At 37.8% G+C, this 15,952-nt stretch overlaps 1 protein-coding gene across 1 annotated transcript; it reads right to left on the bottom strand.

Moving 5' to 3' along the window:
- Positions 1 to 7,606: 7,606 nt before the first annotated feature.
- On the bottom strand, positions 7,607 to 14,935 carry LOC306987868 (uncharacterized protein). Its single transcript, XM_079592470.1, has 8 exons — positions 14,726 to 14,935; positions 13,709 to 14,017; positions 13,300 to 13,629; positions 11,231 to 11,539; positions 10,934 to 11,044; positions 10,831 to 10,856; positions 10,027 to 10,137; positions 7,607 to 9,876 (listed from the first exon to the last, which is right to left on the bottom strand). The coding sequence occupies exons 1-8, from the start codon at positions 14,769 to 14,771 to the stop codon at positions 9,745 to 9,747; spliced, it is 1,374 nt and encodes a 457-aa protein (XP_079448596.1). The 5' UTR covers positions 14,772 to 14,935; the 3' UTR covers positions 7,607 to 9,744.
- Positions 14,936 to 15,952: the final 1,017 nt, after the last annotated feature.

The following is a 15,952-nucleotide window of genomic DNA, read 5'->3' as shown; positions in this document are numbered from 1 at the left end:
GTTTCGAAACACTGATCAGAAAGCGTATTCAAAACACCCATGCCACGTGACTACGGCCAAACGAAGCCAAGGCCGTTTCTCAATACCAAGTACGCAAACTTCGGACTTGCGTCCTTGGTAGTTCAGACTTGCCAAGTTCGACTTAGGAGAACGAACTCCCGAGGACGAGAGGACGCAAGTCCGGTTATTCTGCAAATGGGACAGCAGCGTTCTTGATCGCGTCACTCAGCACGCTCTGGCTACCCCGGTTATCTCTTTATGTAGGCTATATTTAATCAACAATAAAACGAAATATGGTATAAAACAACACTCTGCCTCTTTTCATTTAAAAAATATCTTAAACACATTAAATGGCCACACAAATGTGGTTCAGGCAACGTGTACATTGATTATCTTCACTGCATATATTTATAACAACACGAAATAAAACGCAACCCTGCTTCTTTTTGCTTTAATTTTAAAAATATTAAACATTATTGAACATTAAAACTGACATTTAAAAAACAGACGGGGTTGTGTCATTTTATTTTATTATATGTACAGTGAAGAGAATGTATAATAAAATAAATATAAAAAATATTATATATATTTTAAAATATATTGCCTAAAATAAAATTACACAACCCGGACAACCCTGTCCGTTTTAATGATCTGATATCCAGTATAAAAGTATAAGTAAATAAAAATAAATAAAGCAAACAACTCAGTCAAACATAAGTCAGCTTAAAATAGCCTATAGCTCAAGTTAAATAGCCTAAATATATAAAATTATGAAACTTCACTTTGCCCTCAGCCAAAACGATTTGCCATGGAACAAATTATAGATTAATGAGACCAAAGATCGCCCGTTAGATATACACAAGACGAATAATATCTCATGTTTAACCACTAGACTAAAGACACCAGAGCCAGCGGCAAACATCAGAAGCACTAGCCGAGGAAAAGCTGGTCCAGTCGGGGTTATTGAGCGCTGAACGCCCGGTGATCGCCTGGATCTCACAACTTCGAAAACGTCAGATACATTTTTCAAATAGGCGCTATCTTTATAAATAAACCACAGATTTGAGCTTTAAACAACTACATTCTCGACTGAAACACTCTTAGAATTACATTTCGTGACACGATAACAATAGTATTTTGATATTACGCGGGTTTTCTTCTCTGCCATATGCCGTCAGTTTAGAATTTGTTACTAATTGCTGTTTTCATTTCTATTCAGAGCCAGAAATGTCAACATCAGACCCATCATCATCATCATCTTCAACAGAAGCACAGGACAATTTATGGGAACTTTTTGATACTCGTATCCATCAAACCCAGATGATACTACACAATATGCTACAGCTGATGCCACAGTGGAAGTGAAAAAATACATCAATGATACGTATTTGCCCAGAACTCATGATCCACTAACTTACTGGAAAGAGAGAGCAGTAATCTTTCCTCATTTCTATGTCCTAGCTAAAAATATATATTTGCATGCCAGCAACAAGTGTCCCTTGTGAGAGGATTTTTTCAGCTGGAGAAATTAACTTTAAAAAAAGAAGTAGGCTAAGCCCTTCCACAGCAGATAAATTAATATTTTTTAATAAAAATCTCTAAAAAAGTGAGACATTGGGGCTTGATTTATTTTATTAATATTCATTTTGCAGGACCAAAATAACAGCTTACAATATAAAGCTTCACATATTAGAAAAAAATAAAAAAATAATTAATGGCAGATCAGCAGATCAACACCTGCAAGTGACCACTAGGTGTCACCGTTAAGACGGGTGTCGGATTGATTCGAAGCCTCTACAATATGGCACATTTGGTTCAACTGTTTAATTGCTTCACGAAGCCTCGATCTGCCCACCACTACCTTGAGGAATCCTTATGGCGTTAAACTCCAGACTTCTGAGGGACTGATGAAGATCTGCACCTTCTCTAGCTTTGCAAAAGCACATGTCAAAGGTATAGTCTGAGGTTTCAGAGACTTGCTATGCGGTCGCTAGGGTGTTCTGTGTGGTTGTTTACTAGGCTAAAGTTCTGCTCCCTCAGTCGTTCTTTCTGTCTGTGGACATTTTTTGTATCTCTCACCAGGTGAAAATCGTAAATGGGATAATTTGTAGGCTACTTGCAAATTGTAACTGTGCAATATTATTTTTAAGATTGAATGTTAATTAGTCCACCTACTAAGTGATACTTTCCAACTTCTGCAAAGAAAAGTCTCTTAAATTGGATTTACAACTCATGCGGGAAGTCCATAACTTTTGTTGCCGAGATGCGATAGCAAGTGACGTCACGCGAACATGGCGGCACGCAGCGAGATGTGAACATATGATAAACATTCAATTTTAAATAACTTTAATTTTAAATAAATTTATCGAAAATGGCACTATCATATTAAAACCTCTCAGTATCAGTAAACGTTTTAGGAAATAAGTGAAACACGGACCCTCTCTGAACGTTACACTAGCAGAGATAAACTGCAAAATGCTATGGCAAGATTTTTTGGCATATAGGGGCCCCCCATAAGCATCAAGGGATAAGACCCAAACAAATTACCTTGGGGGGTCCCCTGGTATGTCAAAATAATAGAAACATAATTTATTAGGTAGCCTATAGGCTATATAGCTATTATATTATATGCCGCTGCCATTAGAAAGTAGGCTACTTCAAATTAGATTTGCGTCTGAAAAGACGCTCAAGTGCGCCACACGCTGTTTTCTGAAGGAATTTACAGACTGTTGAATTTGTTAACAGATAGATTTTATTTATCGTGCCAAAATACGCCAAAAATAGTTTTTTCTTTGCTTGTAAATGATACGCACTGCAAACCCCTTGGGTAGGATTAGGGGTGTGGAGTACGTGCGTATTAGCCTACACGCCATAAAGTGCGTATCAAACTGTCTGCCCGCGAAACTGCGTATCATATGCACGCAAAAACTATTTTTAACGAATAAATGGTAGCCTACGAGAAATTAATTTTGTGCTATAGATAAGCACTTTCACGAGAGTCTGGCAGAGTGGATCCTCATTTTCACCTCACGATGACGGTAAGATAATATTTCTTTATTTTATGATTGGTTGGCAATTTACTGATCTGAATATAGTTTCGACATTAACGCTTGTCCCTGACACGTAGTGTGTTTTTTAAGGGACAAGTGAAAGGGAATTGTAGGCTACTTGCCCAACCAGACAAATGCCCTGATTAAAACAATTTTCAATATATATATATATATAAAAAGAAATAACATACTACTCGGTTACTAACGTGACCTCAGTCCCTTTATAAACCTATACAAATTCCAAAGTGATGTAATGAAAAGTTGACAATTTAAGTTTGAAGGGAGTAAAGCCTCTGTTGAGGCTATTAAGGAAATATAATTTTGACAAAAGAAGAACTTTTATTTTAAATAATGTTATTTTTAAATCAGCCTACTTCAGTGTGATATTTTACCATATTATCACGCTTAACACTGATAATTTATAATAATAATTGTAATGTGATGCAGATATCAGAGAATATCATAGGTTTGGCGGGTGGATTATTTATTTTTAACAGCGGATCTGGGGGACTCTAAGTGCACCAGATTAATGAATGTATCTTTAAAATGTAAAAAAAAAAAACTCACCAGAGTCCCTGCTTAAGGCTAAGTGCTAACTGCTAACAAAAGAAGTCTGCTTTTGTTGTCACAGAAAAAAAAGCTACTGGATGAATTACTTCAGGGATTACTTAATAATATCTGGATGCATTTTTATTATATTTAATTCGATCCCCGCCAAATTCTTACCCCCCCTAACATTGGTAGGTTTATGATTAGTTTTTTGGGGAGGGGTTAGGATTAAGTGTGGTTAGGATAGGATTCGGCAATCAGGTACTGACTTCGACGAGGGGGGTAATAATTTGGCAGGGGGTCGAAACTCGGCACAACACCTGCACAAGATCCAGCGCTGTTGCGGAGAAAACGGGACTATAGGCAATATAGGCAATATGTATTAAAATATATGAAATATGCAATACTGTAAAAAACTGAAGGTAATCCGTAATCATTAATAACCCAACATGTGTTCTGTCATATTTACCCAGCCCCCACATTTTATATATATATATATATCTACAACTACCTCACTGCCTTCCTACCTGTGCTGCAGAGCACCCTCAGAAATGAAACTAACAGCATTTGACCACTAGAGGGATGGGTCATATTCCTACAGAAGTTTATGCTTGTGTAATGCCATCTGCTTAGGCAACATGTTCACCATTACTATTGTAAATATCAGAATTATTGAAAATGTTCACCACAAAGAACATTGTGCACTTATAAATCACAAAGCAATTTAATTTACAGTAGTAACCATGTTTCATGTTTCTTTGAATTTCAGAAATTAAAAAAATTGAGGCAATTGATTGCCTTAAATGTTTTGAGTTCTGCCAACTTATTCGCGTTTACAGTGCAGTATGTAGTGCCCTAACCAGGAATTCACTGTTCCAAGATTTGCGCCATAATCCAATAATAATAATAATAATAATATTAAAAAGTCTCAATCACTTGAGTTATTTCTGATTACAAACTCAATAATTGCATGGCAAACTCTGAAATATTCTAGTCTATATGGGGAAATCAGATGTGTTTTTATTGGCATTTATCACATTTATAATTAATTTCCTTGTTTCAGAAAAATTTATTTATATATAAAAAAAAAATCAAATGTAAATGTCAAACTCAAACTTGCTTTATATATACAGACTTTGAGCAGATGCAACAAGTATCATAATTAAAGCTGTTCAAAGAGTAAACGCAACAACGTATCTGACTTGCAACACACACAGCTGCAGCTGTGCTCACTCAAGGTGATTTTATTCATTAAACAACCAATCACAAATGTACACACCCCCATTATTCATCACGTGCCATTTCATTCATTTCATAAATATCAATCAATAATAAAAACAAAAACATAATGCACATTGAGAGCACACGGTTAACACCCCCACTTGCTCTCACATTGATAACATAGAACGCATTATTTTCCAAAAATAAATGCATCAAACTTCATCATCTTACACTTGGTTGCAGGCTTTGTCAACACATCTGCTACCATCTCATTAGTGGGACAATACACTAATGTAACGTCACCATTATTTACAGAAGACCTAATAAAATGGTATTTGATGTCAACATGTTTGCATCTTTGCCTGCTCACAGGATTTTTTGCTAAGGCGATTGTACCTTGGTTATCTTCATATACTTCAGGTTGCGAGTATTGACATGTATCAAGATTTTCCAACAGTTGTTTAAGATAGAGACACTCCTGTATGGTTGTGGCTAGGGCTATATACTCTGCCTCACAGGTGGACAGGGCGACAGTTGGCTGTTTCTTTGTTTTCCATGAAATCAAAGCACCGCATTCAGTTAAACTTACACAATAGCCTGTTGTACTACGTCTGTCATTACTAGCTGCCCAGTCTGCATCACTGTATGCCCTTATTCCCAGTGTCTCATTACATTTTCTGTACCACAGTTCTTTGTCAAGTGTACCTTTAAGATACCTCAGTACGTGTTTAACTGTGGACCATTGCTCAACAGTTGGTTCTGTGAAATATTGTGACAGTTTGCTTACAACAAAACGTATATCAGCTCTAGTACAGATGGTCAAATAGATTAGGCTTCCCACTGCCTCTCTATATTTTTTCACATCAATCATCTTTTCGGCATCATTATTATAGTCAACTTTTTGTTCACAAGGAGTCGATCTAGGTTTGCAATCCTGCATGTTAAACCTTTGCAATATTTTTGTCACATATTTTGCTTGTGACATTCTCACACAGTTGTCACTCTGGTTAAAATCAACACCTAAAAAATGCCTTAATTTGCCCAAGTCTTTCATTTGGAATCTTTCAGTAAGCATGTCCTTCACACGTCTAAGAACATTTTCATCACTTGCCACAATCAACAAATCATCAACCCATATTACAATGATCACTTTTTCATTAGCTGTTTCCCTTGTATACACACAATAGTCAGCTTGATTCTGCACAAAGTGGTTTTTGGTCAAGTACTCATGTAGTACCTTGTTCCAGTTTCTGCCCGATTGTTTTAACCCATACAATGACCTTTCCAATCTACAAACCAATTTTTCATTTGTGCCAGATTTTACTTCATAACCCATTCTTCATTCTGGTTGTTCTGTTTAAATTTTGTGATCTATTGGTGCGTTCAGATAGGCAGTTTTTACATCCATGCGGTGCAAAATTATGTTTTCTTGTACTGCTTTTTGTATTATCACTCGGATACGTGTCAAGTTAGCTGTAGGGGAAAAAGTCTCTTTATAATCAACACCTCTCTTCTGACTGTATCATTTGGCTACATAACGTGCTTTGCACTTTTCAGATCCATCTATGTTATTCTTAATCGCATAAACCCATCTGCCCCCCACTGCTTTTTTTACCCTCAGGCAAACTACTTAGGGTAAATGTGTGATTTTCTCTAAGTGATTGCATCTCCTCATCCATTGCAGTGACCCACTCATTTGATCTGTCCGAGGTTACAGCTTCTGTGAAAGTCACAGGTATATTACATGTCACTCTATAACAGTAATCTATGTTGATCTGCACCTGATCAGTTTCCTCATCAGATGCCTGGTGAGAAACATAAGCCGCGTTTCCACCGAAATTACCCGGAAAAATTTGTCCCAGGAACTTTTTTCCCAGGAACTTTTTTTGCCCTAGACCGGTTGCTTTCTGCGTTTACACCGCGGTCTAAAGTACCGGGAAGATTATAAACTGCTCCTCCCAGTCTGCGACGGACAGTAATCAGTTTTGAGCGCCACATTTATAATAAGTATGGAGGAGATTCAAAATATGTCCTGTGGGTATTGAGGGAATGTACAGCGCCCATCTCAGCATTGTTTTTTGGTGGCGTCCTCGAATGTCCACCAAGCATACCTCAGCATCACCTCTGCGCTCTGCTACTCCCTTACACCTTGTGCCGTCAGCTAGCTCCATGTAATGAGTCCCTGCCTGGAACTCATCATCGAACCTTTTGAACTTGGAGATGTCGGTGACGATATGCGAGGTTGCCCCGCAGTCGACCATCAGGCCCCTCACGTCGACACCCTGGTTGTTTGGCTGGAATCCTGCCGCTCCATCGGTCACCCTGAAAACATACTCGTCGGTCGCTTCCTCGGTGGTCCTCCATGTTGCGTCCTGGCGCCGTCTCCTCCTGCAGGTTACGTCGCCCATAACCTGTTCACAGAGTATTACTCTTGCAGTGGCTGCACCACAGTTTGCGCCGGCAAGCGCGGGCAATGTGTCCCTTCAGACCGCATCTGTAGCACACCACATCCCGTTCAGTTGTCTGCACAGCCATTACATTATCCTCTACAGCTGGAGCACGCATCTTTTCGATGTCCTCGTAGCTCCGAAGCTTTGTTTTAAATTCAGCAAACGCTATCCTGTCATCCGATTGCGTTATATGGATGGCAAACTGTTTAAAAGTCTCAGGAAGCCCCTTTAGAACCATAGCCACCAGCAGTCCGTCACTCAAAGTCTCTCCAGCATTTCGTAAAGCCGTGATAGCAGTTTCAGCACGAATAACATATTCAGTCACACTCTCGCTGCTTGATTTTTGAAGCGAGGTTAGCTCAGTATACAGGCTTATTACTCGTGGCTTTCCTTTACCTGCGTAGTAGTCTCTCAAAATCTGTAGCGCTGCGCGCCCATCGTCGGCTGCTGCTTGCATTACAAGCGACAAACTTTTATCGTCCAAGAACTGGATTAATTCCGCATATGCCTCGGCATTTGAAGCCGCTTATTCCGGTGTCTCCACACCCACTGATTCCATAGTAATTATCTCTTTCAGGCCTTGCAACCGGAGGTGGCCGAAAAACGTAACCTCCCAAAGTTCATAATTCTTTTCATCCCCGTCGAACAGTAGCCGCGACCAGCGACCGCTATCTTCCGTTTTTCTGGCGTTAGGCCTACTCATGGCTCTACTAAAACAAGCGCTTGACTTCCTGACGTTCTGGGCCCATAACCTGTTCACAGAGTAAACGCAACAACGTATCTGACTTGCAACACACACAGCTGCAGCTGTGCTCACTCAAGGTGATTTTATTCATTAAACAACCAATCACAAATGTACACCCCCCCCCCCCCCCATTAATCATCACGTGCCATTTCATACATTTCATACATAAATATCAATCAATAATAAAAACAAAAACATAGTGCACATTGAGAGCACACGGTTAACAAAAGCATTCGTTGAAATGGAGACTTCACCTTATCTCTAAGTCAATTGTGAAGATCATGAAGTGCCCTACAACATAAGATTTGACAGTAACAGAAAAATATGAAATAAAATAAGCAAATATAAAAAGCTATTTAAAGGCGATAAACAGCATAAATGAAGTAACAAAAGAGATGTACGTTTGCTTTCTTGAAGCAAGGTCTGAAATGCAGCTCTTAAATGATTCAGTGACAGTTCAGTACACATTATTTATGATGATAAATTCATACATCAGATTAATTTAATAACAAACAAGTTCACAGCTGTTGTATTTACATTTCAAATTAAATGTAATTAGTTTTTTACATGAACATACAAAAGATCTTCCAAAAACCCACTTGACATTTTATAGAAGTATTTTCCTTGGTTCTAAAAATAAAGTTGTTAGCAGGTGTGAGGAGTCTGACAGTATTTTAGATATGACACAAAATTACTCAGATTGCATTATATTTTCATTCATGAGGTAATGTATATAAATGTGTGTGGAAATCCTACAGTAACATTATATTGTCAAACAAACTAAAACCACCAAGCAGCGGTGCTTGATCATTGATCAATATGGATATTAAAACAACAGGGCTTTAATTATTGAAATGATTCCTTTTGAAAAGCTATGAAATAAATGGTTGGCTTTTAGTAGCTCTTCACCATAGACAAGTTGCCGGCTCAGGGTGCTGACTCCCCAACGTCTGGCCGGTTAGAGACAGAACAAACTTGTTTTCTGGGAATAACCCATGAATTGTCAGAAGATTGTAGTAATTGAGTAATTGATTTTCAGAAGTATCAGATTTATAGATGGGGGTGTTTATGAGTGGTTGTGGTTTTCTATAAAATAGAAATAGTGACATATGAGTATACATAATAATAGTGATAATTAAAGATGGTGACACTAATACAGCATACATAAAATAAGATGAATAATTAAACATGAACATTATTAGCAAATGATTGAAAGCAAATATAAGGCAGGATGTAAACTTTATATTATATGCAGCGACATTTGTAACCTGACACCTTATTAGCGCTGTGCTGCAAGGCAAAGACGGCGCATGCGCAGAATAAGTAATTTACAACATTTTTACCCGTATAAAATAGAGATACAGAACTCATCATGTATAAAGTCAAAGATTGCAAACTTTTGCATTTATGCACAGCACCTCATAAATCAGGAGAAATATAAACACTTATTTATTACGCTGCTGTAACTTTACAGGGGCAGTTGTGGCCTAATGTTTAGAAAGTCCGAATGTCGCGGGTTCGAGTCTCAGTATAAGCAGTGAATTTAGGTGCTAACCCCAAAATCGCTCCCCGGATGCCACAGGAAAAATGGCTGCCGACTGCTCCGGGCGTGTGTTCACGGTGTGTGTGTGTTTAGTACTCACTGCTGTGTGTGTGTGTGTGCGTGCACCTGGATGGGTGAAATGCAGATCAGAAAAGCCATGAATGGGACACCATACTTTGCTGCACATCACATCTCTTTGTTTAGCGGGCGTCTCCGTATTTCACTGTGATCTTCCATCTCTGTGAGGGTGGGGTAGATCATGCGGTTAATGTTTGCCGAGAAAGTTTCGCTAAAGCAATGTGCTGTGTATACTCGTTCCTGAAAGTACAGAGGGAGAGATTTAATAGAGAGGTTAGAGTGACAGCAAACAATAGCCTTTGTAACAAGCTCCTAGAGTAACAGGTATACAAATGATACTGTTAAATATCATTAATTAGAATTCTCACAAAATTGTTCATTAACACATACCTGATGTAAATGTGTGAATGCAATTTGAGTGACTTTCCCTTTAAGTGGTGTGATGTCCGAAGTAAACATAATTTCCCGTTCTGTCTTCACCTCTTCCTTTTCACATTGTAACTGAATGGGAGAGAGAACGTTAAGGGCAATTCACTCAGAGGCAGTGGATGTTTCCCTTCAGGAGAGGAATAAAAGATCTAGCGAAACTGCCACCTGCTGTCCTGTGTTTAACTGTAATAAACACTATTACAAAACGTTTGAGATCAGTGTTTCTGATTAAGCTGCCCGAGGCTTTCTGAATATTTTTTGTGCTGAACTTGATTTTCACCTTCCTTCCAGTAAATAAGCTTACGCGATTGCACAAATCTGATAAAGCCACGCAAAAATGCAAACAATAACTCTCATATTACATCAGAGACGTTAACTGAAACACAAATACCAGAGATAAGCTCAGAGCATGAGATACGATCAGCAACGTGCAGAAAATAGACTTTCACTGTTTGAACTAAAATAATTCTATGATGTTTAACTATTAATACAGCCAATAAAACAAAATTAGGCTTCTTTAAAAAAAGTATAAATAAAAAAAAATTACGAAGTAAATAAGATTTCGATTTGGATGGCAAGACTGGTATCATTTATCCCAAAAGTTTCTTGTTACATGTATTCTTTTTTAAACTGACAAGCTGACAACAGATGACGGCACCAGTTCTGACAATAAAAAGGTCAAAAACGAAGGCAGTACAAACAAAATGTATTTTGTTCCCAATTTTATTATATGTGCTGCAAATAATAGTGCAAACAGGATCTTACCTGGTGTTCCGGATTCCTCCAGTTGTCTGTTTTAAAAACATGAATCAGATTAAAAATGTTTTTTAATTTTTCACTTGTTATATCAGCTTTTTGTAATACTTACCAAAACATTTTGGACGAGAGACCCTGTTTCGACAGCAAGTCCCAATAAACATGACCAGAAGCAGAACAGCAACACCAATTCCTGCTATAACAAATGGAGACCAATCTCTTGCTGTAATGATAAAGAGATCGACCAATCAGCAATCTGACCATCATTTCTGACTGACGTTTGCACCTTTCAGTTTTGCTTGTCAGTTACACTATAAGATTAATAGATTGCTCAATTAACCTCAGGTAATTTGAAAACATGCTGATCTAAATATGATTGTTGTTAAATTAAAAGACTTCAGATACTCACAACAGACATAAATATTGAATCTCCTGAATATGGTGCTCCGGTTGCCAGTGATATCGAGATGATAAAGTCCAGCGTGTTTAGTTCTTATGTTCCTGATGGTCAGAGATCCAGTCTTGTAGTCCAGCTTTAGTTTGCCTCTGAATCTCCCATCAGCACCATCTAATGTAGCGAAGATCCCATAGCTCATTTTTGCTATGACAGAGTCTCCATATTCACACCTCCATATGACCAGATCATCTCTGTGTATTATAACACCAGATTCTAGAGTGACAGAAGTTCCCTCCATCACCGACATCCTGTTCCCTCCATCTGTCTCGACATACAGTAAAACACAGGATAACTTTCACAGACGGAGATTAAGCATACAGTAAAACACATTAGGCATTTGCCTTTTTACAAAGATCATCCATTTCTCGGAAAACAGCAGCATGTCAAAGACAGCCTCAAATATTCCAATATAGCAAACTCAAGAGCAATCCATCACACAACACATCCTCAACATCAGCCAACCGCAAATAAGCCCATATTAAAGCATGTAACTAATCCACAATCCAGTGAGACAGTCTCTCTGAAATTGGATTGATTTCAATGTAAACCTGAAACGAGTGTACAGGACACAGCGGCGAGGCATAAGTGGTATCTGTAAACCATAACTAACTCCTTTGGGGTATATGGCAGCCTAAAACACAATCATCCCGTCCAAACTCCAGACAAGCGAGGTTAACGTCTTAAATGAGATCACTCACAGCTGAGTAGAGCGAAGCGGCTCAAATGGCCTTTAGAACTAATGCCAAATCCCAGAGAGCCATCATAGAAGAGCGAGGATGGTTTAGCTGCCTCGCTCCCTTTAAAACAACACGTCACCAACTTATGCCTCCCAACCGAGCATTGGTTTACTTGGGCATGAAACGATGAGATAGCAGCCACATACACTATATTGCCAAACGTTTTGGGACGTCTGCCTTTACATGCACATGAACTTTCCCATGAGTCCCATGACTCAATGGCAGCGGGAGGAGGAAGCAGAGGGGCAGCAGAGACAGCGCTCAGCACAATAGAGAGCCTCATGCGCAGCATCCCAACAGTTACCTCTGCACAGTGCTGACAGCCGGGCCTGTCAAACGTCATCTTGGCGTAGCCCAGGCACAAGATGCAAGCCCCATCCACTTCTTCACTGGAACGCTGAAGGGGATTTGTGAAGAGAGTGTTTTCCTCTTGAGAGCATAAATCTATGGTAAGAGTCATATTCCAATAGCTTGAAGGAGAAATATTCTGAGGCAATGATGGCCAGTGTCATGTTATATAGAGGATGGCTCTGGCCATCACATGTGCGCCTTGAGCGTCATTGGCCAATAAAATTGGGCTTCAGTATCTCATAGCGTCAGCTACTAATGCAATGTCAATGAACCGATCTTGAAAAGGAACAGGGGAATTATATTAATTTAATGATATTTACTTCTGCAACACAGTGGTTGACATCTTTGCATGGCTTTTATATAAGCGCATGGCTTTTATATAAGGAAACAAGAATGTTCAAACCCTGAACAAACAAGTGTGTACCAGATATTGATATTGTACCAGAAAATATATTGTACCAGCCCTGAAGTATGTATTTTGAATGTCAAAATTGTTTCATTTTCATTAATTTGATAATGTGGTAGCCTAATTATCCAATTTGTTGCAAGTGTGAGACAGTAAGCCCGCCCATGAGCACTTCTGATTGGCTGTGATTTGTGATTAATGTTGTCACGTATGGTGGAAAAAAATGATTATCACTGGAATCTTATCACATTGCATCTGGTGTTTAAAAAAACACAATATGTCTGAACAATGGAGAAAAAAATTAAGCATCTATGATTCAAACAAACTCAAACTCATAATAATCACATTCAAACACTGATGACTGCACTGATGAATACTTAGACTTGAATATGCCTCTTCTGTGAGGATCATTCTTTAAATTGCTGAATTCATTTATTTGTATTTTTTAAGTGAAACTTTAGGGTGGTACGGCTGTTCCTTAAAGCATTCTGAGATCCTTAAAGCATTTCAATATTAAAGTGACTCACCAATGATAGTAACTCTGAAAGTCTTGTGTGTGGTGTAACTGCTGCCGCTCTTGGTGATGTCTACCACATAAGGTCCAGTGGTGTTGGGTCCGACGTTAGTAATGATGAGCGATCCATTCTGTTTGTTCAGATGAAGTCTGCCTTCAAATCTCCCATCAAGAACATCAGAAAACATTTCAGCTGTTTGATTTTTTAGTTGACCAATGAGTGTGCCATTAAACGTCCAGGTTATCTGATCATCTCTCTGTATTTCAGTAAGACCAGGCGATAGAATGACAGAGTCTCTCTCCAGCACCGGCACGAGCTTCACTCCATTTAGATTATTCACACCTAATGAACAGAAACATTTCTGTCAGAGAGCAAACACTTTCTCATTGAGTCTCAAACCTCAAATACCTGACATACTCACCACTGACATTGAATTTCTTTGATGATAAGCCGGCGGTGTCGCTGTTGATCTCAAGTTCATAAAGTCCAAAGTCTGCGATTCTAACTTTGTTGATCTTGAGATCTCCAGTCTGATGGTCCAGCTGCAGTCTCTCTCTCTTAGGCTTAGTGGGTTTGTCCTTATCAGATTCACTGATTCTAGCAATGAGCTGTTTTCCAAACCTCCACTCAATCGAATCAGGTATTTCTGTAACATCTGTATGTAGAGTGAAAGAATCTCCCTCAATCACTGATACAGACTCCACAACATCTGTCTCAGCACCAGACACATCTGCAGAACACACAGAAACCGTTATTTACGTTGAATTTCACATTAAATGTAAGCAGAAATAAAATCCCCCATCACCTAAATACGACAGATTTACTCAAATTAATTTCTCGAAGAAAATTCTGAGAAATGAGATGCACTACAAATGAGAGGAAATAGCTTTTTATAAAATATTATAAACTACTGTTTTATATATAAGAAAAATATTGAAATTGAAATTATTGAAAAAAATAAGAAATTATTCAGCAAGAAATCATTAAATTGATCAAAACGGACAGTAATATAAATACATTTATAATGTCACAAAAGCTTTCTATGTCAGATAAATGTTGTTCTTTGAACTTTCTATTCATCAAATAATCCTGAATTTGTTTTTGTTTGTTTTCAACATTGATAAAATGTTCTTCCAAAAAATTGCTGTTTTTCCTTTTTTTTGGTACAAAATAAATGCAGCCTTGGTGAGCAGAAGATAATTATTTTAAAACATAAAAAGATCTTACTGATCTAAAAATTGTAATGGTAGTGTATAGAATAAAAAAAGGGGGGGAAATCATTAGTTGTCTTAGACCCGGAAGCCTCTACATTCCTAAAACATACATTTACTTCCTAAAGCATGTTTCCACTAGCAACTTAAACCAAACACATTTGGAGCGTTGCCAAAAAATAAATAAAAACAAAACCAAAAACAAAAGAAAAAATCCCAACACTTACCGTTCACAACTAATGAGAAAAGAAATATTAATCCAAGGCTCTTCATACTGACGATCAGTTGAGTCTGGGGACACTAAGGCTCCAGCATGGATCCAGACCAGCGCAATTTACAACGGAGCGTGTCGAGGTTATTGTTTTCAGAAAGTCACGTGATGGACGTAAGGGAAACTGCCGGCACTTATCATCATAACCAGGCGTGTTTAAACTTGACTCCAAAAACCGGTAGGCTACAGTTGAGTGTAATTTACTGTGAATAATTTCTAAGCAGCATGTCGTTGAATTTACTAAACATGTTTTTTTGTTGCTAATTTTGGTTTATTTTCTGTGGTTTGGTGCCCAGTGAGGGATAAAGAAAAAGCTTCTTCTGCAAGAATGACATCAGATAGAAAAAGTTCCTCCGTGTAGGAAAGCAATAATAATATACATTATATTTCCAGGTTAATGTTTTGAATGCTGTAGTAAAGCTTCAGAGGTTCATGGGGCTTAATTTCTCCATCCCTAGATGAGTTAATTTGCTAAACATTGTATAAATGGTAACACATCTTTTTTAAAACAATATTTATTGAGATTTATTTCAACTTTGAGCCAGATGTAAGGAGTTTTAAAACACAACGATTCTAGGGATTATATGCAGGAAAACATCTAAATGTTTATATGCAGAATTCAATGGATTAATCATTTAATTTAATGTGGCAAATAGGCTACACTTGATAATTCAGCCTAAAATAAGTTGATACAATCTGACTGGAAAAATGACAAAGTTTTAACTAGTCAACACACACACAAAAAGCATGTTTATGTAAATAAATGTAAAAAAAAAAAAAAAAAAACTTTTATAATTATATTGAAGAATAGCTGTTAAGATTATTACAAAATATTACATAGCCTCTTTGTGTCTTTTAAATTATTTCATTTAGGCTATTTCATTTGCCATCTGATACAAAACAGTAAGGAATTTATCCTGTTGTTTAGTTATCAAATGCCACTAAAATACCTAGACAGCGGGGGTCCAAAAGTATTTCATTTATATTTTTAATATAATAATACTGGCAGAAATAGCACTGTTGAAAACTTTGCTATGATTGCTTTGGCAGTTCTATTAAATGCAAAATATTAATAAATAAAAAAATCTCAGTGAGGAGCAACTGAAAAGAAAAAGAAAAAAAAGAAACGCATAGTAAAACAAGCCAGCATGAAACCCGCTGGTTTTAGCCTGGTCATCCAACG

The sequence above is a fragment of the Phoxinus phoxinus genome (assembly GCF_949152265.1).
Source record: "Phoxinus phoxinus genome assembly, chromosome: 20".
NCBI classification, from domain to species: domain Eukaryota; kingdom Metazoa; phylum Chordata; class Actinopteri; order Cypriniformes; family Leuciscidae; genus Phoxinus; species Phoxinus phoxinus.
Note: the sequence above shows the minus strand (reverse complement) of the source record. Positions and strands in the feature narration are given on the sequence as shown.